Source organism: Scyliorhinus torazame, chromosome 25 (genome assembly GCF_047496885.1).
Source record: "Scyliorhinus torazame isolate Kashiwa2021f chromosome 25, sScyTor2.1, whole genome shotgun sequence".
NCBI classification, from domain to species: Eukaryota; Metazoa; Chordata; class Chondrichthyes; order Carcharhiniformes; family Scyliorhinidae; genus Scyliorhinus; species Scyliorhinus torazame.
In genome coordinates, this window is record NC_092731.1 from 36,136,576 (window position 1) to 36,162,204 (window position 25,629).

The following is a 25,629-nucleotide window of genomic DNA, read 5'->3' on the forward strand; positions in this document are numbered from 1 at the left end:
CACATCTCGATCACCATCCCCCAAAGCTAGTCGAAAGCCTTTGGCACCTTCCTATTTAGAGTTCCACTAGGACATGGGTCCCATCCTGGTTTTGGGAACAGCTCATTCCTGACCCAGAATTAGTGCCGGTATCCCATGAAACCCACCTCTTGTTGTGCCTGCTCCCGTGCCAATTTACCTGGGGTTTTGGCAATAACCAGAAATTATCCCTGAAGTCCTGTGCTGCCTTTAAATTCAGAGCCTAACACCTGTATGGTCAATTAAGTAGCACTAAATTAAATTAGTTTCCAGTTTGTAAACTCATCTCAATGTGGTGACAGAGTATTCAATAGTTTGAATTTTAATGAGGATTAAAATTCAGCTCGTTACCTTCCTTGCTTTTTAAAATTTCTCAATTATTAATCCACAAGTAGAATCTACACGAGTAGAATCTACAAGTAGAGTTAAGGTTGATACAGCCAATCTGAACTGAGCTCACTGCGCAAATAGGATATGCTGATTAGCAAGGTGTTGTACTTACACAACAGCTTGTTACGGAGTCAAAACCAATAGTGGTAGCTGCTGGCTCCATTAAAAAAACAAAAGCCCATTTGAAAAGCATTATGGTCTAGCCGTCCTTAAAAAGCTTTCTGCCAGAATAATCATCTATTATTGTACCCAAACAGGCGCAGAATGTGGTCACTAGAGGCTTTTCACGTAATAATAATATTTGTCACAAGTAGGCTTACATTAACACTGCAATGAAGTTACTGTGAAAATCCCCTAGTCACCACACTCCAGCCCCTGTTCGGGTACACAAGGAGGGAAAAATCAGAATGTCCAAATTAATTAACAAGCACGTCTTTTTGGAATTGTGGGAGGAAACCGGAGCGCCCGGAGGAAAGCCACGCAGACACGTGGAGAACGTGCAGACTCCGCACAGACAGTGACCCAAGCCGGGAATCGAACCTGGGGCTGTGAAGCACCAGTGCTAACCACTGTACTACTGCGCTGCCTAGCTGTTCTTTCAATCAGCAGAATCTAATACTTCTAAAACAGGTTATGCTCCCCCACCCCCCCAAAGGGACCATGTAGCAGCCACTTAAGACAAGATACGTCTCGGATAGAGGTTGAGGAGGAGGTAGATTTAAAACAGAGGAGGAACTACTTCTCGCAGAGGGTGGGGAGTTTGTGGAACGCGCTGCCCCATAGTGCGGTAGAATCAGAGTCATTAAATGGTTTTGAGATACATTTCTGATTTTTTAAAAATATAAACGGGTTGAAGGGATATGGGGAACAGGTGGGGAGGTGGATTTGAGACCAGGGAGAGATCAGCCAGGATCTGATTGAATGGCGGAGCAGCCTCGAAGGGCTGAATTGCTGACTTCTGCCCCAAATACTGGTCGGACTCACTTAAGTGAGATATTATAGAACTTGTACATAAATACCATTATTGCATCTACAATACTTAAACACTAAACCAGCCCCCAGTACATGCGACTATTATTTGTTTTCCATCTTCGCCTTCAAATCGACCTTGTTGCACTTTTCTTTAATGAAAGGAATTGATAATTTTAATGATCTTGCCCCTGCATGACAACTTAAGCCAGCATAACTCCTTCCCTCAGAGGAACTATACTAGAAACATTAAATCTGCTCTTTTTTCCCCCCTCAGTAGATGCTGCCAACATTAAGCATTTTTGATATTTCAGAACCAACGTTATTTTGCTTTAGTCTTCCTTAGAGGGTCAGAAATACAACAAGATAATTTATCTGAAAAGAAGCAGTTTGACAATGTTTATGCTTTCTTACTGCCATGATCAAAAGTTTCTGTATGGAAAAAGGTATGTTTTCTTACCTTTCGGGACTGGGTGTTCCAATTATATTTTTCAGCAGGAAGCTTTTAAGAGTTTTAAGATGGAGGTTGTTATTTATGACCACACATTTGCTCTCATGCACTTACACACAAAGACGCAATGCACTTTTGCAGATAGAGATGGATAATTGTAATCTAGCTGTGTGGGGTCCTTTGAATGGATTTGATTATTTCAGTTGTCTCTTTTGAAAAGTATATCCCAGGTTGTAGTCAATTAGTTGGTTCTCAGGTAAACAAAGTTTGCTTGATGTCTCACAGCTAGTTTCAGAAACTGGTTCATAGTGGCTGATGCTTGCTTTGGAGCACACAGCTGTTTTAGGTGATCTTTTGGAGGAAATATAGGGCATGACCGTCTCCACGTGGCTTTTCACAAGTTCAGGGCCTTATGTGGTATGCATGCCAATTATGCATCCAGGTGTTGTGGGTTAACACTGCTGAGATTCAGGTTTGAGACAGTATTAGTTTTAGAAGTCAAATAATACTCCTTTGATTGGTTAGGGGGAAGGACATCAATGCAGCAGTCTAATTATTTTTGGGTTCCTCCTTGAGAAGTATCAGGTGTCCCAAGCAGACATCAGATAGTTGATAAAAGGTTTTACAGCTACCACCACTGTGCAAAATGACTTCCATCCCTCTAAAGTCTTGGCATTCACAGACTAAATCACTCGAGTTTATAGTTAGAGGGTATTAGCCATTTGGTAAAGTATATAGCCATTTGGTAAAGTATAAACAGCATAAAGAACTTGGGCATGCGATCATATTAGGAGCGGAATTCAAAAAACAGCTCGCAGGCCACCTGCAAAAGCAATTTACAAGGCATCTATATTTCACTTGCAGTTTTAACCTTGGCCAAGAAAAAAAAAAAAAAACACCTAGAAACATGGAACTCGCTACTATGGACAGATGGTGTTGATGCATTGAAGGAAGACTAGGTAAGCACAAGGAACAGAGAATCGCAAGGTTAGGATAAGGAAACAGTGGAAGAGTATCAGGAACAAGGCTGAATGGCCTGGGGTTTTATGCTGCTAGTTCTACAGCACTTGCCTTTGCTGTAACCCAGGAAACATTAACCAATTCAAAAGTTTAACAAAAATATAAAAGGGCACCGGTGGTAAACAGTAGACCGGAGTAGTGGGTGGCTCAGAGCACTATAATGAAAAACTGGATTTAGAAATGATGTACGGGATGTAACCAATGGGAGGAATGGAAGGAACAGGAAAAATAGGGTGGAAGATTCGATAGACATCCCTCCAGAGTGTCCACAGTCCAACGTCAGTGGATATGCCACCACAGAGCAGTTACATACAAAGGACTCGAGCAGGCACAATTTTTTATTGAGTGGCATAGCTGTCTTGGAGTGTCAAGTGGCCTTCTCCTACACTTCAGACCCAAGTTCCTTATTGCTGATTCTAGATCAGATCAATTAATCCGGACATCAAATCTAATAGCCCACTACCCCACCCTGGTTATTTCACATCCGTTCCAATAAATGGTCCTAACTCTACCTTTGCCAATTTGATTTGTCACCCACAATTATAGGAGATGGAGGAATTTAAATTTAATTTATAACCTGGAGCTGAAATGCCCTTTAGCGAGGCAAATCTGCCATTATTCCCTGGTCTGGCCTCCATGCAACAGCAGAACTACAGCGGTTAGGGGCCTGTGACTTCCCCAAATCTGGGTCTTATTTACTTATGCCAATTCACAACTGAGACGACAAACTTTGCAGATCTGATTTTTCTTCAAATTCAGCTCCTAGTTGCTCATAACGGAACGCTTAGTTCTACTAGTCATTGGTACTCTTGTCAACACAGCAACTGGATCCTTCCCCTCCCACTATCCAGCCTAGAATGTCCTGGACAAGCACTGCAGTCTCAGTGATGCTATTGGCAGCACAGAACAGCAACTAACTACCCGATCTGCTATCATCCCTACAATTTACATTCTCACCAGTGTGGTTTGCTCATTCAGCTAGTAGTCCCTGCCCATGTCCAGGAACCCCAAACCTATTGGGAGAAGTGCAAAGGCGGAGGTTTCTCCAGTGCTACCCTTGGCATTACAGGTCTGCCTCACTCAAGACACCCTCCCATCCCTGACCACAGGCCAAATCTGGGGCCACAACTCTTTTTCTCCTCTTTCCCCCCGCACCCACATATCCCTGATGCATTGTCGATTTTGATCTGAAGTTCCTAGAGCTGCACTAACTGCAGATGGATACCCTGGGGCCAACCGTCACCACCAGTTCTCATGCTACAGCTGCATCATCGCTTGTCCTGCCATCTGTTGTATTTTAAGTTCACTTTTTTTCTATTCCAAAATTCACTTTTTAAAAAATCAACATGTACTCTGGGTAAAGGTTTCATTTCCCGATGCAATGTTTAAACCAATGCCCTAGTTCGGAAATATAAACTCTGGGTGCAGGGTAATGTTTGCATTAAGAATGTACCAAATGCCAATGGATCAGAAAGATATTGGCACATCACTCCAGTCAAATGAGTGGGACAGGGACTGAAATAAAGCTGGCATCAAGAATTGAAGCTCATGGCTTGGCAGGGCAAAATGCATGACAGGTGTCCCTTGGCTGGAGGGGCCTATAACCAAAGAGTCTCCGAATTAGAGGTAGGACTGACAGGAGGACGGAATTGTCAGAGGGTGGCGAATCTTAGAAATTCATGGACCTTCATCGTGAACATACTCCACTGCGAATTCCAGATATTAAAAAGACTCGCACTAAGTGCTGAATGCACCCTCAAGTTTTAAAAGGGGACGTCATGTCTGAAGGGGATACCATGTCCATGTGCGGGAAATTGTGCCGAGCTAGATGATCAGCCTGCCCCAAAATTTCTACATGATCAGAACATGTAACAAGGCAAAAACAGGAAGCCCAGCAGGAGAGGAGTAAATTTACACCAAGTCGCGGGTCAATACTGCCATTTGTCGTTTCTTGTCCAAGGCTACCACAGGTACAAAAACAGGCGAATATAAAAGATTAAATAACCCAAGGAAGTTTTGTTGCACAAAGTAGAGGGAAGTTGACTTTATTTTTGATCTCCAGACAGCCACATCAACAAGAAATCCAAGAAAGGTAGTCTCCATCTTACTCCATTTCAGAATTAAGTCATTTACAGATTACCCAAGTACGACAGAAAGGTACCACTTTCGTTACAACTATTTTGGATAGTGGAAAAAAAGGGTGGGGGGGGGGGGGGGGGGAAAGAGATGACGAATGTCCACAGAAGCAGACCAATTGTTAACCCACCTGTGACACGTTCAACTGTTTATGATTTCAGTCATCAAAAAATCTACAACTGCTGGAAGGGAGAGTTTCCTGAAGTTCATGCTCTTGCCCTTGAAGTTCACTACTAGCAACTGGTTTGGGGGCTATTCTGAACCAACCAGAATAACCCATCACTAGTCAACTACTGGAATTCTATTGTACATTTATGCTTTGGTAACTTTATTTTGGTTATGCATTTTTCCCCTCCAAGTTAAAGTGGGGGGTCAGAACAGAGATATTATTTAGCCACCAACAACACAGCAAAATCAGTACAAGAACAGAGACCTTACGATCAGGTTTTATTGTTTTCCAGAGCATTTGTAGGGATTTTTAAAATTCAGTGCATGTGTTTAATACTAGATATTTGGTCCCCTAGATACTAATTTACACTATTTCCCAGTTCAATGCTGATCACAATCAGATAACAATGATGTTCAAGTTCCCCATCGCTGTAGCTGGCAATAAACAACAAAGTTGAGGCCAACATCACTTTGCTTTCTTAAAATGACTTGCACTCCAAAGTGCTGAATGCACCCTCAGTTTTAGAAGGGGACGCCACGTCTGAAGAGGATGCCATGTCCATATATTGTTAGGGTTAGAATTTTAAGATGCTCTGGAAAAGATTGGCAGACAGAAAAAATGTAATACAAGGACTACCAGTATCAGTCAACCCAGGACTGGATAATATTCTACCTTGGAATCATTCCTAATACTGGACTCCCAAGAAAAAAAAAAAAGCCTGTTTCAAATTACAGCATCTCAAATGCATGTGGTAGTGCAGGACGACAGGAACAGCTCTAACATCTGTCCAGTAAAAAAAAGCATTAAGAGTGCAGTAAATTTAATAGTTGCATTTAGGATTAAATAGGTATTTATTCAATGCAGTGAAAGCAAGGGTCAAAAAACCAACGAGGGCAAGAAAGACGAGCCTCCTGTAACATGTGGCCATTTGTTGCTGCTAATTTGTGCAATGTGATCAGGACCACATGCAAATCCAAAAAAAAAAGTTCACATTTTTAAAAGGGGCTGTGCAGTCACAAAAAAAAAGTTTAAAAACCCACTGGAACTGCAATTTGCTAATAAACGTAATTCATAAGATGCACTCCAGAAACAATGTGCATAAAGTGTAGTTTCTAAAAGTGGTTTTAAAGACAATTACAGAACACGTGACCGAGACATTTAGTGACGTGGTCAGTGGCAAAGCCACATCCGGATGATTTCAAACTAAATATACAAAAGAAAGTGTTTGTTTACACACCCGACTCAAACCTCAGTAATAATCTGGAAGGAGTCCCATGCACTTGTCCCCATTGGAAGAGTTCCAGAATTTTCAGATCAAATTAACACCCTGGTTAGGGTGGAGGCTCAGTTCTTGGTGTAAACTGCATGAGAGGGGGCTTTAACCGGAATGCTTACTGAAGAAACAAAGGATTAGAAAATTATACCAGTAGAAAAAGTGACATCAAGAGCAATGTCATTGGGAGTGAGTGAAATACATGTTGGTGTAAAAATTGAGACTTCCCACCTCAACACAGACCGTTGCAACCACAGGCCATACTCATGCAAACAAAGCAGGTTTTTTTGCATGCATGATGGTTTTTAAACCAGTGATTTGCATGAGAATGTTTGCACAATGTAGCCAGCTCAAAATACCCAGTGTTCAAAAAAAAAAAAAAAATAGCCCTCCAAGTTAAGTAATCTCTTCCAACAGGAATTCTGATCATTGGAGCACATAGGATCATTTCAACCCACAACTTTCTGACCCTAATGTTAGAGGGGGGAGGAAACACTGCCCCATTAGAAAAGGATAGTCATCAATTATGCAGTTTAGAAAAGCATTTGCCAGCACCGATCATATTTGGGCTCATCAAATGGACAGAAACGGACAAACAATTTACACATGCACCAATTTCACCATGGGCTTCCATGCAGGTTTACAAATAAAATAGCAAGATCAGGACAAGCTGGGTCAATTCATCCACTGTCAGGATCCAATGGCTGAAGCAAGTTACACTATAAATCTTCCCAAACCACTTGGGTTCTACCCACTGAAGGCCTTAAAAAAAAAAAAAAAAAAACCCATCAAAACCAGTTTCCCAGCATACAGCTATCAAGCAAAAGCAGCTCGAGATATACATTCATCCTCTTAAATACTGGCCATCTTCACATACTGTGCGGTTCGATCACATCCAGCCCATGCAAGTGCAACTCATTTAAGCAGCACATCATCCATTTGCCAACCCGGAATGTACTCATTGCGGTCAATTGTACTCGCCTCAAGCTCCCACAGCCCAGATTAGCTTCAGAATGGATCTTTGACAAGCAACGAATGGTGAAATCATTTTTAGAAGAGAATTTTTTAAGGTTTAACATCTCACTTCAAAACCCTGCAAAGTGGGCACTGGCCCGGCTGTGTTGATTTGAAGTCAGGGGAATAGTAGTGGGCACTGGCCCTGTTGTGTTGATTTGACATCAGGGGAATAGTGGAAAGATTGCATGTACTGGACATCCAAATTGAAGTATATGGGAGCTAGAGAAGGAACATTGCGCAATTAACTCTGACAAGCATTCAATTAAGGCCCATTTGGCCCAGTATGCACTTTCTGGCCATTAGGATTTGGCCCAGTATGCACTTTCTGGCCATTAGGAATGAAAGTCAGTGTGGGGTCTCAACATTTGATGCGGGGGGGGGGGGGGGGGGGGGGAGAAGAAAAGAGAGCAGTATTGGAGGCTCGAATAAGTAGAGCAAACAGGGAAAATTTCAGTTTCCACGAGAGTTACAAAAAAGGAGATATACCAGAACTTAGAGGGATTTTGTACGTTTTGACATCCTTCATCTAATTCCACAACTCTATACCATTTCCAAGCACTGAATGATTGCATTGCTAGTGTATCTGAAACTTAAACCCAGCTGTCAGATGCTCTAGTTAGTTTTTACCCGGATGCAAGATGCAATACAAAAACTTTGTGGAAGGGGGTGTGGGGGCAAATGATAAGAAATTGACCATTACAAAATATCTTACAATCCAAGTGTTTCAAACAGTCCACAAGATCTTTAAGACAAAACGTTAACCGCATAAAGACAATTTTTCCTGGAGTTTCCAATTGGTCTCAAGTCCATTTGGGCAGAAGGAGGGTCTGCCAAAAAAAACTGTCACAAAAATCAAAAACAGGCCATTATGTTAAAACCATTACTGGTCAGGAGGCAAATGCTGTAGACTTTTTTTTTTTTAAGTGTACTGTGCAACAGGAACAGATCTGTCTCTGCTGGACCGATGCCCTTAGCAGCAGCCACCTCCACCGCTGCCTTGCTTCAGTGGAGTGCTCTGGATTCGGACATTGGATTTGTCATCATTGTGTGTCGGACCAGAGCCCATGCGGTTCTTGATCTCAGCAGCCATCGTCACAAATGCCTGTTCAACATTAGTGGCATTCTTTGCACTGGTTTCCAAGAATGGAATTTGGAGAGAGTCAGCATACTCCTATGAAAGCACAGGTACAACAGCATTAATTGAATATCCCAATCCCAGAATTTATAAACAAATAGAGCATGGTCCAAAATCTACAGCGCTCGTTACTCGATAATGAGACGAGCCCTTGAGCAGAGTCAGATCCTATCAAACAGATCAAAAACTCCCATCTAACCTGAAATTATGTGCAGCAACCAGGAATCGGAATTCAGCATTTTAATTGAGAACTGTATTTATCGTGGCCAAGCCACCTGCCCTGCACCTCTTTGGGTTGTGGGACTGAGACCTACACAGACACTGGGAGAATGTACAAACTCCACATGGATAGTGACGTGGGATCAAACCAGAGACCTTGGAGTCATGAGGCAGCAGTGCTAACCACTGTGCCACTGAGATGCCCATTATCAGCTAGGCTTAGTGCATCGAAGAGCAGTGGTTAGCACTGCTGCCTCACAGCTCCAGGGTCCCAGGTTCAATTCCTGGCTTGGGTCACTGTCTTAGAAGAGTTTTCACGTTTTCCGTGTCTGCGTGGGTTTCCTCCGGGTGCTCCGGTTTCCTCCCACAGTCTCAGGTTGTGTGGACTGGCAGTGACAAATTGCCCCTTTGTGTCCGAAGATGTGTAGGTTAGGTGCGCCTAGGTAGGGTGCTCAGAGGGTCAGTGCAGACTCAATGGCCTTCTACACGAAGGATTCTACATGAATCAGCAACATGACAATTTCTGCCAAAAAAAAAAAAAAAAAAACCTCTTGTCCCTGACATTTATAAAGTCTTACAACACCAGGTTAAAGTCCAACAGGTTTGTTTCGATGTCACCCGAGATCAGAGGCTGAATGCCCTTGACTGCTGAAGTGTTCCCCGACTGGAAGGGAACATTCCTGCCTGGTGATTGTCGTGGTGCTCACAGGACTGGGAATCCCGAGACCCAGGGAGGAGACGGTGTCGTGGTACTCACAGGACTGGGAATCCCAAGACCCAGGAAGGAGACGGTGCCGTGGTACTCACAGGACTGGGAATCCAAGACCCAGGGAAGAGACGGTGTTGTGGTACTCACAGGACTGGGAATCCCGAGACCCAGGGAGGAGACAGTGGTGTTGTGGTACTCACAGGACTGGGAATCCCGAGATCCAGGGAGGAGACGGTGTTGTGGTACTCACAGGACTGGAAATCCGAGACCCAGGGAGGAGACGGTGTTGTGGTACTCACAGGACTGGGAATCCCGAGACCCAGGGAGGAGACAGTGGTGTTGTGGTACTCACAGGACTGGGAATCCCGAGACCCAGGAAGGAGACGGTGTCATGGTTCTCACAGGACTGGGAATCCCAAGACCTAGGGAGGAAACGGTGTCGTGGTACTCACAGGACTGGGAATCCCAAGACCCAGGGAATGTTCAAATCCCACCACAGCAGATGGTGAGGTTTGGAATTCAAAGTCCAATGATGACAATGAATACCACTGTTGGAAAAATCAATCTGGTTCACTGATGTCCCCTTTAGGGAAGGTTACCCGGTCTGGCCTACACAGGACTCCAGACCCACAGCAATGTCCCCCGAAGGAGCAAACCTCAGTTGAGGGGCAATTGATCTGGCTCAGCCATGCTGCCCACACCAAGAATCTCAAACTAGCACCAAGTGATCAAACCAATCAGCACGCAGGAGTGAGTTTATTTACCTTAGCTGTAGTATAATCCACTACCTTCTTAGTAGTCAAGTCACATTTGTTTCCTACTAGTAATTTGTTCACATTGTCACTGGCATAGCGAGCTATTTCCTCCAGCCACTGCTTAACATTAGTGAAGGAATCCTGTAAAGAGAGCAAAATTGCTTCAGATCCATTAATCACAACGGCAACAAGTGCCGTTAACTGGAGTGCAAGCAGCTCGTTGACAGTCAGGATGCTTGCAGGTTTTATCAGAAGGCAATGTTGGCATTAGCCTCAATCTCCGCACTCACCAGACCAGGAGATTCACAAATTACAAGCTTCATTTCTCTTGGAAATGGAGAAGCCGAGGGGTTGCCAGATAGGAGGCCTTGGGCTCTATTTGTGTAATTTCCAGAAGGAATTAGGTAGAGCTCTTGGGCTAAAGGGATATAGGGATATTAGTGTACTGAACTTGGATGATCAGCCACGATCATAATGAATGGAGGAGCAGGCTCGAAGGGCATCCTCCTGCTTCTATTTTCTGTTTGTACATGTGACATAAGGTACAAGGTCGCATTAGAGAAATCATAGGAAACTCCTTTGCCCAGCACAGATTAATTTAAAGACAAACATACAGAAGGAATGGAGGGCAATGCCAATTGTGGAGGAGAACGAAAGTTCAAGTGGAGCATAAAACCCAACACTGACATGTCAGCCAGTCTCCTACTCCAACCAAACCGCAGAATACATTTGATACGACCATATTATCTTACCTCCCTTTTAGATAGAGGTTTGGCAGATAAGCAACCATCATTTATATTACACTTGCACCCACCCCACCCTCCCCCAAAATGCAGGCCACAATGCCAATCCTACCTGATCTGTAACATCATACACAATAATAATCCCGTGCGCTCCTCTGTAGTAACTGGAAGTGATGGTCCGGAATCGCTCCTGCCCTGCTGTATCCCACTGGGAAGAGAGACAGCACACGTTAAAACATCAATGCTGCAGCTAAACCGTTAACAAGCTCCCAAACTGAAACCAGATGAACAGCACTGTGAACAGGTGGCCATGGGGAAAATGATTTCAGTAAAATAAGCTTCAAGTCTAAATCCCCACCAGACTTTACTGAACCATTCAGCCCTTCCCCGTCAATATTATCTTCATCCTGAAGATTGCTTTACATGGCCTCTACCTTCAATCCCTAAAGCTCAGGTAAAACTAGTGAATGCCTGGTACACGAGTAGTCGACATCTGTCCAGAGCACATTACACATCAGGCCTTGCATTCAATCTTAGAAAGGAGTCATTTACAGCCGTAAACCCATTTAGCCCAAGTCCATGTCAGTTCTATGCAGAGCAATCCCATTCCCGGCTTTACACCCCTCCCCCCACCTCAACCCTGCAAGTTTTATTTCCTTCAAAAGTCCTTCTGCAATCATCAACAACACTTCCCACCACTCTCATAAGGCAGTAGGTTCCAGGTTAGCGCCCTCGTTCGTGTTTCGGTTGTATCTCATACCCAATCAGTTCTCCACCCACCCCCCCCCCCCCCCCCAGCCCTTGCCTCATCACCAATGGAACAGCCTTTGTACACCATATCCAGTCAATCTGTCATACCTCTCCCCCCAATCTTTGCTCCCAAGGAGAACCACCCCAGCTTATCCAAACCAGACCCCAGCCCAGGAGCATCTGCCCAGCACTCATCCTTTCTGAAGGATCACCAAACAAGGTTCAGCTTCAGTACAATCAAAGTTTTACATGGGCTCTGTACAACTTCTCTGCTTTTGTACAAATATCTCAAGCCGAAGATCTCATATTTTGCTAACAAATGTCCTGGCTGCTTCATTGATTGATGAAACATGAACCCTGCCTCTTTCAGAACCATGCCACAAGTCTATATCGTCTCTCCTAACACCCCACTCCCCTGTATTACATCCATTTACCACTTGCCAGCATATCTTGTTTCACCCCTTGGAGAACACCACGGTCCCATCCTCCAGCCTGAAAAGCCAACCATCTACCATGACTCACTGCTTTGTCACTTAGAAAAGTGGCTACTGACCTTCCTATTCCACAGGCCTCAATTAACCAACCTTTTGGACAACATCCACTGCATTCCCATCTACAGACCTGTGTCGGCCATCCTTAACTCAAACCTCCCTCAAGTGCCAGCTAGTTTTTTTTCTCTCCCAATTAAGGAGCTCAAAACCTTGCCTGACCCACCACAGACTAACTCCCAAGGACTGTCCATCTCCTTTGAATACGCAGGTCAACATTTGCCACTCAATCCTCCCTAGAATCAAGATACGGTCTGCCAACTTCACTCCCAATCCCAGGTTGCAAACCACCTGGATCAGACTACTTGTTTAGCTTGGTAGCATAGCCACTCTTTCCAGTGTATCCTTTTCAGTTCCCACCCTATTTAATTACTTCAGGACCAATACTTTGCTTTATTTTTTACCTCCCTTTTTCATTGTTGACCCTGAAATAGCCCTACCAAAACCACCTTGGGTGGGATCAACTAGCTTGCCTCAGGTCTAGCTTGCCTCAGTCTAGAGGTAATCAACCAGTTTAATACAATCAAGTCTAAGAGATGTCAAAGCAATTGGAGTAGTCTTTTCTTCTTCCGTGTAGCACAGCTTGCGAAGTCAGGGCAGTCTTGGATAGTAAACTCAACCCAATCCCACTACTCAGCTTCTCACCAAGGTGGTAGCAACAAGCAGGCAAAGCTAAGAAATGCACCCATCTCCAAGGAAGATTCTATGCTTTCTCCACAGAGAATCTATTTACTGACTTTTTTTTGGTTGGAATAAACGTTTTCCACAATGTCTCTGAACTCAAAAGGATGCTAAGAACACGGATTTAAAAAAGCTCCATTATTATGGACATCGATAGAAATGTAGAAGTTTAAAAACTTCTGCAATTGTGCCATTTTAAGTCTCTCCTTTCCCAGTTACTCATTTGATGCCCAAGTCCCTGATGGAGGTCTCCCCACAGTAAAGAGCCACTGGCCTCAGTCAGCAAGGACATTCCAATCAGAATAAAAAGAGGCCTCATTCACCATCACCATTTGAACAGCCACGCACACCACTGCTCAGCGAGTGTTACCCTACCCAACTGCGAGTGGAGCGTTGACCAACTCAAATGCAGGCCAAGTTAGCAACCCATCCACTAAGCTGACAGTTAAGGACACAGGTATTCTGTCGCCTCGAGCCAAAGTAACTCCACCCACACTAGATCGCCGGATCTGAAAGGCTTCAGAACTCGAAATCCCATGACTGGTTTCTTCAAGCTCCACGGAAGTTTGGAAGACTAAACCTGGCTGACAGATTCGGCCCAAACGCCGAAAAGTGAATTCCAACACATCAAAAATTACATTTCTTGTAAAAATTCACCACGGAAGGTGGCAGGCAGAATAGATATTCTGGACACTTACAATCTGTAGCTTAATGGTTTTACCCTCCAGTTCGATGGTTCGAATTTTGAAGTCGACACCAATGGTACTGATGTAGCTTTCCGTGTATGTATCATCCTGGGGGGAGAAAACCCAAATGAGTGATGGAAAGAAAGTGCACAAACATCCAGCTGCCTCATGCTTACACCACCTGGTGGCAGATCAATGACAATCTTTGACACATTAAAGCTAGCGCATTTCTGGAAATTACTGTTACCCAAATTAATTTTGGGCCAATTAATAAAAATCAGTAATATGGCCACGAAACGACTGGGGATCGTCATAACAAAGCCACCGGTCTCACCCCGGCCTGCTCAGTGACAGACAGGATTCAGTTTTTAAAAGGGTGATAATTGGTTCAGGGGCGATATCGGAGATGGAAACCAAGCTGCTCTCAAAACAAATTTGCAATTTCACACCACTTCCAAAAAGGATTTGGCACGAGGCACAAAACCCACTCAGTCAACCTCCTCCAGGCCCGACGGTGGTCGAAACCCACCCAGTCAGCCTCCTCCAGGCCCAACAGTGGTCAATACCCACCCAGTGAGCCTCGTCCAAGCCAGACGGTGGTCCAAACCCACCCAGTCAGCCTCCTCCAGGACCGACAGTGGTCCAAACCCACCCAGTCAGCCTCCTCCAGGACCGACAGTGGTCCAAACCCACCCAGTCAGCCTCCTCCAGGACCGACAGTGGTCCAAACCCACCCAGTCAGCCTCCTCCAGGACCGACAGTGGTCCAAACCCATCCAGGCCCAACGGTGGTACAAACCAACCCAGTCAGCCTCCTCCAGGCCAGACGGTGGTCGGAACCCACCCAGTCAGCCTCCTCCAGGCCAGACAGTGAGGACTAAAGACAGAACATCCAGAAAACTCAAGGGGAACAAAATAAAATAGCATTTCTCCCATTTCCTCTCACCATCCCAAGTAAACTTTTCTCAAATAATTTAAGAAAATAGAGGATTTAGTGTTGTTCCAGCAGTAGTTTATAAGTCAGGACACAAAGGAGATAGTTTGAAAAAAATTACTGCGATTTAAGGGAGTAAATGTTGCTGGTGACCCTACCTCAAAAAGGCCATTACGACCACCCACTTAGCGGCTGTGTGAGATTCCCATTTTTATACTAAATAGAAGGAGGGTTGTTGTAACTGGGAGGGGGAAGGGACAGAACAGTTTTATTTAGAGAACAAATCGCCACAAAAATACAAACTCAAGTTTGGAGCTTCTGCTTTTGTGGGGGAAATCACTCGAGAATGAGGACCTCCTCTACCACAAGAGTACATAGAACAAGGAGGCCATTCGGCCCATCGAGTCTGCACCGTCCCACTTAAGCCCTCATTTCCACCTTAACCCAACCTAACCTTCTTGGACACCAAAGGACAATTGGCGTGGCCAATCCACCCGACCTGCACATCTTTGGACTGTGGGAGGAAACCGGAGCACCCGGAGGAAACCCACGCAGACACGGGGGGAACGTGCAGACTCCGCACAGACAGTGACCCAGCGGGGTATTGAACCTGGGACCCTGGTGCTGTGAAGCCAAAGTGCTCACCACTGTGTGGTGAATAGAGTAATCTACCCAATGGGAAACTGAGGGGTTGTAAAGTTGCACTGGAATAAAATCCAGAGACCCAGGGCAATGCTCTGGGGACCCAGGTTAGAATCCACCATGGCAGAATTTGAAGTCAATAAAAAAATATGAAATCAAATTAATGACCACCATGGGCCCAATTGCAGAAAACCATCTGGTTCATAGTGTCCTTTAGGGAATAGAATCCCAGTGCAGAAGGTGCCCATTTTGCCCATCGAGTCTGTACTGACCCCAAGTACCCTACCTCTGCACTCCCCCACCCCATCCTCACAACCCCACCTACCTCCACAGAGTCACCCCAAGGCTAGAAATTGAACCTAGGTCCCTGGTGCTGAGGCAGCAGTGTTGCACCCGCCCATATGGGACTCCAGTCCCACAGCGATGTGGCTGACCATCTGAAATGGCAATTTGGGAAAAGATGCTGGGAAATTGCAACCAGACAGCATCTGCAGAGAGGTTGAGTGGCTTGATGACTTGGCTTGATGACTTGTATGTCAGGGACTGGAATCATCAGCTTCCCATAGACGGCAAGTTTATTGCAGGGGGAATTTGAGACAGACAGCAGGGTACTTTCTCCACATCCCCCAGTTCTGTAAACCCATCCTTGTTTAAGAAGGGCATAGGTTTAAGGTGAGAGGGGAGAGATTCAGAAGGGCCCAGAGGGGCAATTTCTTCACTCAGAGGGTAGTGAGTGTCTGGAATGTGCTGCCAGAGGTAGTAGTAGAGGCAGGTACAATTGTGTCTTTTAAAAAGCATTTAGATAGTTACATGGGTATAGAGGGTTATGGGCCAAGTGCAGGCAACTGGGACTATCTTAATGGTAAAAACTGGGCGGCATGGACTGGTTGGGCCAAAGGGCCTGTTTCCATGCTGTAAACTTCTATGATTCTATTCTATGAAATGAAAAAAAAAAAAAAAAAAGCTTATTGTCACAAGTAGGCTTCAAATGAAGTTAGTGAAAAGCCCCTAGTCGCCACATTCCAGCACCTGTTCAGGGAGGCTGGTACGGGAATTTAACCACGCTGCTGGCCTGCTTTAAAAGCCAGCTCTTTAGCCCAGTGCTAAACCAGCCCCAATTCAATGGACCTGCACAGCCAAGTGCAGCAACTTCAGATAGTCAGTCCAATGACACCATCAAATATTCAACAGCTGAACGGCAGAGGGAATCGGGAGCTACACTGCTTTAGTTGCGTCAGCATTATTCTGCCAACATTTGACACTAAATAAACCAGACGCAGCCTGCTGAGATGGTAGTCAATTATCTGGAGATGGGGCTTATGAGCATTTCCTTTGCCAGCTTGTTCCATGGTGGGGATTATCCTTGGGCGAGGCAGTGGTGTTGGTCACTGGATTAGTAATCCAGAGACCCGGGAGAACGCTCCGCCCCAGCAAGCCACAAGTTCCAAGGGCAATAAATGCTGACTTTACCCATGAATGATTAAAAGATTGATGAATGGTCACCTCAATCGCTAACTTTTTTAAATCATCAAGTAAAACATGGGGGAAGGTTACAGCCTTAATTTTACTTTCCAGCATTGGGAAATAGCGCAAATAAAGATTACACTCAGGAAACTTACGGCAAACCGGAGGAGCAGACAAGACTTCCCAACACCAGAGTCACCAATGAGGAGCAGCTTGAACAAGTAGTCACTGGATTAGAAAGAAAGATAAATGGTTATAGATAAAGCAACTCCACCAGTACATTTGTGCCCCTTCCCCACTACCCAAGTGATGCTCCCCACACACCCTCAATATCGACAAGATTTAGCAAAGCTTGCCTCAATTGAATCAGCAGGTCCCACATGTACTCTGTCAGTACCCAGTTTCTCATTTCAATGCAGACTGGGTACCTGCCCCACAGCCACCAGGTCCCACACGGTAATGAGACCCCGAGTGATCATCCTTCACGTCACAGGTTGCGCCATTTGGGGAACATTCTGTACAACACTTCTGAAAGAGTGTGCGGGGTGAATCACTAGCTCCCTCAGTGAGGGGGATGGTGGGGACTGGATTCCTAATCCCGAGACCCAGCATAACACTGGAAGTCTGCAGCTTCCTTCCTCAACCACATGGGCAACTTTTGAACCATCTGGAGATTTCTTAATCGCACCATCTAATATTAATCACTGATGTGCCACAAACAGCAAGGGCACAGTCCGAAGCCTTGTAAAACCCCCAGTCACAGTGCATCCAATCGCCGAGTCAACTTGGGTTGTCCAGGACTCAACCTTCGTATTCCATGGGACCAGTGACATGGGATTTAAAATCCACCTCTAACTTGGGGAAAGAAAGAAGAGCAGGAAGGGCCTGGAGCCTGCTCTGCCATTCAGTATCACCGCTTATCTCAAATGCCAGATTTCTGGATGCCATTAAAATCTAAACAAAACACACCTACATTGTGACTTGGCCCCCACAGCCTTCTGTGGTAGAGAATGCCACCTTCCATTCCTCCTCCCCCCCCCCATTAATTTGCCCTCCAAGAGGTTAGGCCAATTAAAGGGAGGAAAGAATAGCCTGAGTAAATAGGGCACTGGTTTACACCAGCGCAGGTTCAATCCCCGCACCGGCTGAGGTTATTCACGAAAGCCCCGCCTTCTCAACCGTGCCCCTCGTGTAGTGGCCCTCGGGTTAAATCACCACCAGTCATCTCTCCCCCGCAAAAGGGGAAAGCAGCCTCTGGTCATCTGGGGCTATGGTGACTTTACCTTTTACCATATTAGCAACCCTTGTACCTTACCAGCAATCAGAGGGGATCGAGGTAGTCCGAGCCTAAAAACATTTCCCCCTCAAATAGCTTGCATCCAAACCTGGCAATTATACATTCTTTAGCCAAATCTCACAGTCGTGTTATCCAGTAATTCACACCTGCCGTTAGTTGTATTATCTGCACGGTGCGGAGACATGCAGAAGATCATCAAGATTCATGTCCACATCACTCACTCTCACTATTGTACTAGCACAACCAAGGGGTAGCACTGCTGCCTCACAGCACCAGGGACCCAGCCTCTAGTCACTATGTGGAGTTTGCACGTTCTCCCAGTGTCTGCATGGATTTCATCCCACAGTCCAAAGATGTTTGCAGATTAGGTGGATGGCCCGGGCTAAATTACCCCTCAAGTGTCCAAAAGGTTGGGTTGGGTTACAGGAATAGGATGGAAGCTTGGGGAGGGTACTCTTTCCGAAGGGCTGCTGCAGACTCGATGGGCCGAATGGCCTCCTTCTGCACTGTTAAATTCCAAGTAGTCAGTGATTATGCCAAGAAGGGCATCACCTGCCTGATGAACAAGGTGGTTCTCTCTCACACAAAGGTTACATACATTTCCAGCCAACATTAGAACAGGCTGTTCACTGCACAATGAGAACAGTGCACCTTCACACTTGGGAGTCATTGGGCCCCTTCAAAGAAGGGGCAGGCATTTATTTGGGTGTTTTGAGAGAGCTTGGTAGACCATTTGCGCACCCCCCCCCCCCCCCCCCACCACACACAGACAGCCCACTTGCTGCCATTCCAATTAATGAATAAACCAAGGAGCAAGCTCTTACTGCTTGCAGAGGTTAAATCCATTTTGCAAATCCAGGTCAGACAATAAAGACAAACTCCAAGTCTACACACATTTCGCAAGATACTGAGTGCCAATCCAGGCACATGGCTTATTGATAAAGCCCACTAGGCTGAAACATTAATCCATTATCTTCAGACACTGCCTGGCCATCTCTCCAGCACAAGAAACAAGATTATGGATCTGCAAAGAGAATGGACCAACTTACACCTCTCTTCCCCCACACAGTCAGGGAGGACATCTTCAGTAAGTAAATATCATTCCAACTTTATTCTGCAAATGCGACTCAATGTAAAATGTGTTAGTGTTGTTGGTTTAGGGATGGCCCCACAGCCATTACCTTTCTGACCAGCAGTCATTGGAATCTTAACTCGTGACAATCAAGCCCTGTTGAACTTGTACAACTGCAGTCATAGAATCAGAGGGAGGCCATTTGGCTCCTCAAGTCTGCACCAACCCACCAAAAGAGCATCCTACCCAGGCCCACTCCCGTGCCTTATCCCCGCAAACCCATAACCCCATCGAACCGGCACATCCCTGGACAGGAGGAGCAATTGATCATGGCCAAGCCACATAACCTGTACATCTTTGGACTGTGGGGGGGAACTGGCAGCACCCGGAGCAAACCCACGCAGACACAGGGAGAACATAAAAACTCCAGTCACCCGAGGGTAGAATTGAACCTGGGTCGCTGGCACGGAGACAGCAGTGCCATCCACTGCCACCCAGTCAGGACTGGCATTAATCTTAGTCCAACTTCACCAAACAAGGAACCACAATGGAGGAAAATTTATGTCAATTTCTTGGCAACAAGACCAGATCGTTACTTGTGGATTCCTTGCCTGTTTGACCCCATGAAGTGGGGTGGGGGGGGGGGCATAGTGGCATTGTCACTGGACTAGTAAACCAGAGACCCAGAGTCATGTTCTGGGGACCTGGGCTCGAATCCCACCACTGCAGATGGTGAAATTTGAATAAATATCTGCAATTAAAGTCTAATGACAACCGTGAAACCATTGTTGATTAACTATGTCCTTTAGGGAAAGAATTCTGCCGTCCTTACATGTGACTGGCCTTACTGGCCTACACGTGATTCCAGACCCACAGTAATGTGGTTGAATCGTAACTGCCCCTTCAAGGGCAATTAGAAGTGGGCAATAAATGCTGGCACAGCCTGCGACACCCACATCCCATGTCCAATAGCTGATGCCATCACAGAATAGTTACATTGAGGAGCGGAAGGAGGCAATGTGGCCCATCCCATCTGTACCAGTTCAATGAATAAGTTGCCTGTTACCATTCCCCTGCCTTAATTGACCCGGTTTCCACATTCCAAATCCATGTCACCATTGCTTGGTTTGCCAATTGCACCCCTCCCTGCTGTCCAACTACACAATCATTCCCCATCTCTCTCTACTCTATGGGAGGCTGTTTCCCATCTTCATAACCGAAGTTCCTCATTCCTGGAATAGCTCATTAATCTTTCTGCACTCTCTCCAATGCAGACACCTTTCCTAAACACAGACCCCTGCCCAAAAATTTCCTTCCTGCTCAAAACACATCCAAGTTACCGAATCAGGTCATTCAGCCAATTTCACATCCAGGTTGCTATGGCCCCTTTTATTCAGTGTGTGATAATTTTGCCAAGTCTGCTGTGCAGAGCTGCAAGTGGCAGTGAGGAATCTGTGCTCCGTGTTGAACTCCCACTTGGAGGATGGACACAAGACTGACCGTCACCAAAGGTGCCCCAAGAGCACAGTGCCTGACCCGACCCCAAAAGGACAAACCCCAAAAGGGACATAGCTGCTAGACTGCATCTGTGGAAGGAATGGAGGAAAAAACGACTCTTATCCTCACCAAAATCAGCCGGCCGCCAAAAATCAACCAGCCGCTGGTGTATCTGCCCATGACTGCAGTGACCACCTCAGTCCAGGTCCCATCTGCACACCGATACCCTCCATTGTATTGTGGCGGCTACCACTGTGCTGAGTGGGATTATAACCAATCTAGCAAAAGACTGATGCAGTGGGATTTTATTTCAACCACACCTGTAACCTCTTGGTCAGGCTCATCACCATCAAGCCCAAGAGATCAACCATGGGCCCAGTGAGAAATATGCGTAAACCTGCTGAAGCTACAACATGGGGCTGCTTATGCTGGACGACATGTGACAGAGCCAAGAAATCCCACACTCAACAGGATACTGCAAAGGCTGTACCCCTAACCAAGCTGTTCCAAACTACACTGGTATCTACCCAACAATGGAATGTTTCCAATCTATATTGCATCCACAAAAGTGATGCACCTAACCTGGCCAATTACTGCCCCAGTCTACTCAGTGACACAAGGTCATCAGGGGTGAAGTGTGATTTTCACCAGTGACTGCAGATAATGTTCAGCACCATTTTGCAACTCTCCGAAGCAGCCTACACCCATAGGCAACAAGACCTGACAAGTGGAAAGTGCCAGGCAAAGCCAATCTCTAACGAGACAATTTAATCATCACCCCTTAGTGTCACTGAATCCCTCATTAACAAACGGGGCAATGACTGAACCAGCCATACAAATACTGTGGCTGCAAGCAGGTCAGAGGCTGGAAGTGAGCAGCACAGACTTCTCAAATGCCTGCCCTATAAGGAACCCCTCCACCACGAATGTGACACCATTCAGGTCAAAGCAGCCCATCCACCACCTTAAAGATTCACTTCTTCCACCATGGATGCACAGTGGCAGCAATGCATACCGTTAGCCAGGGACCCAGGTTTGATTCCAGACTTGGGAGTTTGCATGTTCTGGCTGCATGGACCCGTCTTCTGTGGAGTTTGCACGTTCTCCCCGTGTCGATGTGGATTTTCTCCGGGTGCTCTGGTTTGTCCCCACAGCTCAAAAGATGTGGTTAGGTGGATTGGCCAGGGTAAATTGCCCCTTGGTGTCCAAACGACAGATGTTAAATTCATCAGTCTTAAATTTCTGCCCCCCCCTCCTTTTTGGAATAGGGGCATTACATTAGCATTTTTCTAATCCACTGGAACCTTCCCCATATTATAACCAATGGATCCACTACCTCAGCTGCCACTTCCTTCAAAACCCTAGGATGCAGGCCATCAGACCCGCAGGACGTGACGGTCTTCAATCCCAATTTGTTCAGTACTTCCGCCCCTATTGATGATTGTTCCAAGTTCCTCCGTTTCAGATTACCTCGGCATTACCTGAAATTATTGGGATGGTGTCATCCACTGTGAAAACAGGCAAAATATTGATTTAGCATCTCTGCCATTTCGATGTTCCCCACTATTAACTCCCTGGTCGCATCCGCCAAGGGAGCAACGTGCACTTCAGCTACTCTTCCCAAGGGTAGCTATTCGAAGCTTTCGCTTTACACTAGTTTTCTTCCATAATTTACCTTTGCTCAAGTTTCCCAATTGTCCTGCCGGCTACTGGCCTTTGCATTATGGGATGTCATGGTGTCACACCCAGGAAGGTGCCCTACCCCAGCTGAGAGAAGGCCAATTGGGTGTTCAACTGCAACAAATTTGTAAATCAAGAATCAGCAACACCAAAGGGTCAAATGTCACCCTGCATAATCGGAACTCCACCCAGTCTGGCTCAGGAGGAAGATCAATCCAACCACATCCATTCAATATTACTGCAACTTGGGATATCCCAACATGCACCTCTTACTGATGCAAATTTCACTAATCTCACTGCGCCATCCTCTTTCTTCAATCTTCAGGTCAACTTGTACGCAATTGTATAACCAAAATACGATGCAATAAGTTAAAAATGATGGCATTTGTCCAAGGCGGTGTCCACAAGAGGCAGAACTTGCTACTGTCAAATGTAATGTTAACAAAGATGTTCAGTTTACCCACAAGATTCGGAGCTAGCATCCTACTCGAGTGCATCGATTCACCTCATACATCCAATGGTGGTCTGGAAATAGATGCCATGGTTCAGCGAGCAGCCGGCAGCTTCCAGGGACACAATAACCATCCTGCGCTGGTGGTTAAGATTTTGACAGTGACACTCGTTCCAGAGACTTGGGCTGCCGGTGATCGAATGCTGCAGACTGGCACATTCCAAGGATGAGTGTGCCAAGGGGTAAAACAGGTTTGGGCAGCTGCAGCAAGGGCTCAATGGGGAAAGGCCACTAAAGGTCCACCTGCTGTATTTTGGTCATGAATTAATGCCCCAGATTAATTCAGTTAGGGACCAAGATACTTACTGAACAAATAAAGCTGCAAAATTCCACCTGTTTGGAATATATCTATTAAGAAAGCAAACATTCAGGGAAATTATAGACTTCCCAACAGTGCAGAAGGCCATTCGGTCCACTGAGAATGTACCAACCCTCGAATGAGCATCCCCACCTGGGCCTATCCCCATAACCTTGGCACATTGAGGAGCAATTTTCTTTAGTGCATCCAACCTGCACATCTTTGGACTATGGGAGGAACCCGGAGCACCTGGAGGCAGCCGACAGAGACACAGAACGTACAAACCCCACAGTCACCAGAGGCTGAAATTGAACCTGGATCCCTGGTACTGAGGCAGCAGTGCTAACCACTGCACCATCCAAATAGGAGGCATAGGTGAACAACAGGCAAATTTATGGTTAGACACCTACACAATGACAGATGTGACCAAACCAGATTCCATAGATTCCTCAAACAGCCCACACTTTTCACATCGAGCCAACCAACCCGACTGAAACAAGGATTTCCAATCTCCACATTTGAAGACCATGGCCTTGGAATTCTCTTTAAAAAGTAATCCCCCACTCTGCCACCTGACCCACCTCACAGGGTTTTAATCTAGGTCTTTTCCCCTGGAGAATGTGTCAAGTGTCCTCAAGATTCACCTGCCAAGCACAATCTCAGATCGGTGGCTGTGCCGAGCAGAACAGCACCTTTGCCCCAATGGCCTGCAGCACAAGCCAATGGACGCCTCGGCAGCACAGTGGTTAGCACTGTTGCCACAGCACCAGGGACCCAGGTTAGATTCCCGGCTTGGGTCACTGTCTGTGCGGAGTCTGCACGTTCTCCCAGTGTCTGCGTGGGTTTCCTCCGGGTGCTCCGGTTTCCTCCCACAAGTCCCGAAAGACGTGCTGTTAGGTAATTTGGACATTCTGAATTCTCCCTCTGTGTACCCGAACAGGCGGCGGAGTGTGGCAACTAGGGGCTTTTCACGGTAACTTCATTGCCGTGTTAATGTAAGCCTACTTGTGACAATAATAAATATATATAGCACACAAGTCACCAACCTCTGGCTGCCATCATATGGCCAATTTGGTTAGAGTCCACTTTTACTGGAGCCTGTATCTCTGCCCCTTTCTCAATAGGGTCTATTCCTGTCCCCATCCCTTACCTGGAACTATTTTTGGAGATCTTCCTGGTCTCCATGCCGTGCACTCTGGGACTCCCCCACCACAAACAGCAGTGAGGAGGTTGTTGCTGGGACCATTTTTCCCTTCACAATGGTGTGCAAGATCAGTCCCTAGTCTGAAGAAATGTTAAAAACGCGGAATCATGCACATGTGCCAGCTAGGAAATGGCTACACGTGCAGGAGACCAGAGGTGCGTCAGACGGAGTTCAATGGAGCTTCAGAGTGCAGGTTGTAAATATCAGTTACAATGGCAGAGGCACCTTGGTGTTCACGTGCTATTTCGTGCTTTCAGTATTTGAAAAATAACTCTCACCAACATTGGGGAAATCTGGGTGTACAAAATGGCTGTTGCATACATTAGTCACTGCAAAAGGGAGTTTCTGTGTGTTAAGGGACACTGGAGACAATGAGCTCCGGTTTCCTCTGGTGTAAAGTTACGTAACGAAACAGGGCAAACAAATGCCTTTGTTCTCTCGAGCTTGTGCATTTTACCAAATTGAGGAAGTCAGGGAATGAAATTTGAAGTCACGGCTGTCTCGAGCAGGTAGTGCCAGCTTCAGACGATGGCAGGGTTAACATGATGGCTGCCAGTGACTGAAGTCAGCGTGTGAATTTCAAACCCCCAGGAGCTCGATTTTTAATTCATGAAGGACGCGAGGATAAGCCAAGCATCAATGAAGGGTCAGGGTGAACAGTGTTTCTATTTATTAGCAGATTCTCAAACTCACTGCATCTTTCACAGTTCATGGGATGTAATATTGTGCCTCATTACATCCCATACCGGGAGAGGACACTCAAATCTGCAGCATTGCCCGCAAAGGAGGACCGCCCAAAAGTCACATTCAAAAAAAGGTGAGCCAATAGAAGAGTTCACATTTGCAGTTTCAGAAAGGAACAACTGCAGGCAAAGTTTTAGAGTACCCAATTCTGCTTTTACCAATTAAGCGGCAATTCAGCGCGGCCAATCCACCCACCCTGCACATCTTTGTGGGGGTGAGACCCACACCGACACAGGGAGAATGTGCAAACTCCACACGGACAGTTACCCTGGGATCGAACACAGGTCCTCAGTGAACTGAGGCAGCAGTGCTAACCACTGCACCACTCAATTGCAGGCAAAGGTGATTGTCCACCAGAGTCAAAGGTCTCCCAACAGCAGACAGCCTCCTTGCCCCCACAGGTGGCACATTCCAACTCCACCTGCCCTACACCCAAAAGAGGCTGGGACCTTGGTTTTGGACCTCTGTGGTCTGGTAGCCAGCTTGGCCAACTGCATTGATCGGTTCCTAAAACCAAAACTAGTCATCTTCAACAACTGAAGATCCCAAGAAGCGGCCAATTGGAAATGTGACCAACAGGATCAATGGCAAATGGCCCACTCATGGTCAGGCATTTCT

The 25,629-nt window shown here is 46.1% G+C and overlaps 1 protein-coding gene across 1 annotated transcript in view; it reads right to left on the reverse strand.

Moving 5' to 3' along the window:
* Positions 1 to 4,877: 4,877 nt before the first annotated feature.
* LOC140402483 (ras-related protein ORAB-1-like) overlaps positions 4,878 to 25,629 on the reverse strand; it is a 34,959-nt gene continuing 14,207 nt past the window's right edge. Inside the window, exons 2-6 of the mRNA XM_072490307.1 lie at positions 16,864 to 16,936; positions 13,682 to 13,777; positions 11,117 to 11,212; positions 10,271 to 10,402; positions 4,878 to 8,614 (exon numbers count right to left, since the gene is read on the reverse strand). Coding sequence (XP_072346408.1) covers positions 8,414 to 8,614; positions 10,271 to 10,402; positions 11,117 to 11,212; positions 13,682 to 13,777; positions 16,864 to 16,936 — 598 coding nt within the window. The 3' untranslated portion in view covers positions 4,878 to 8,413. The remainder of the gene's footprint in view (positions 8,615 to 10,270; positions 10,403 to 11,116; positions 11,213 to 13,681; positions 13,778 to 16,863; positions 16,937 to 25,629) is intronic.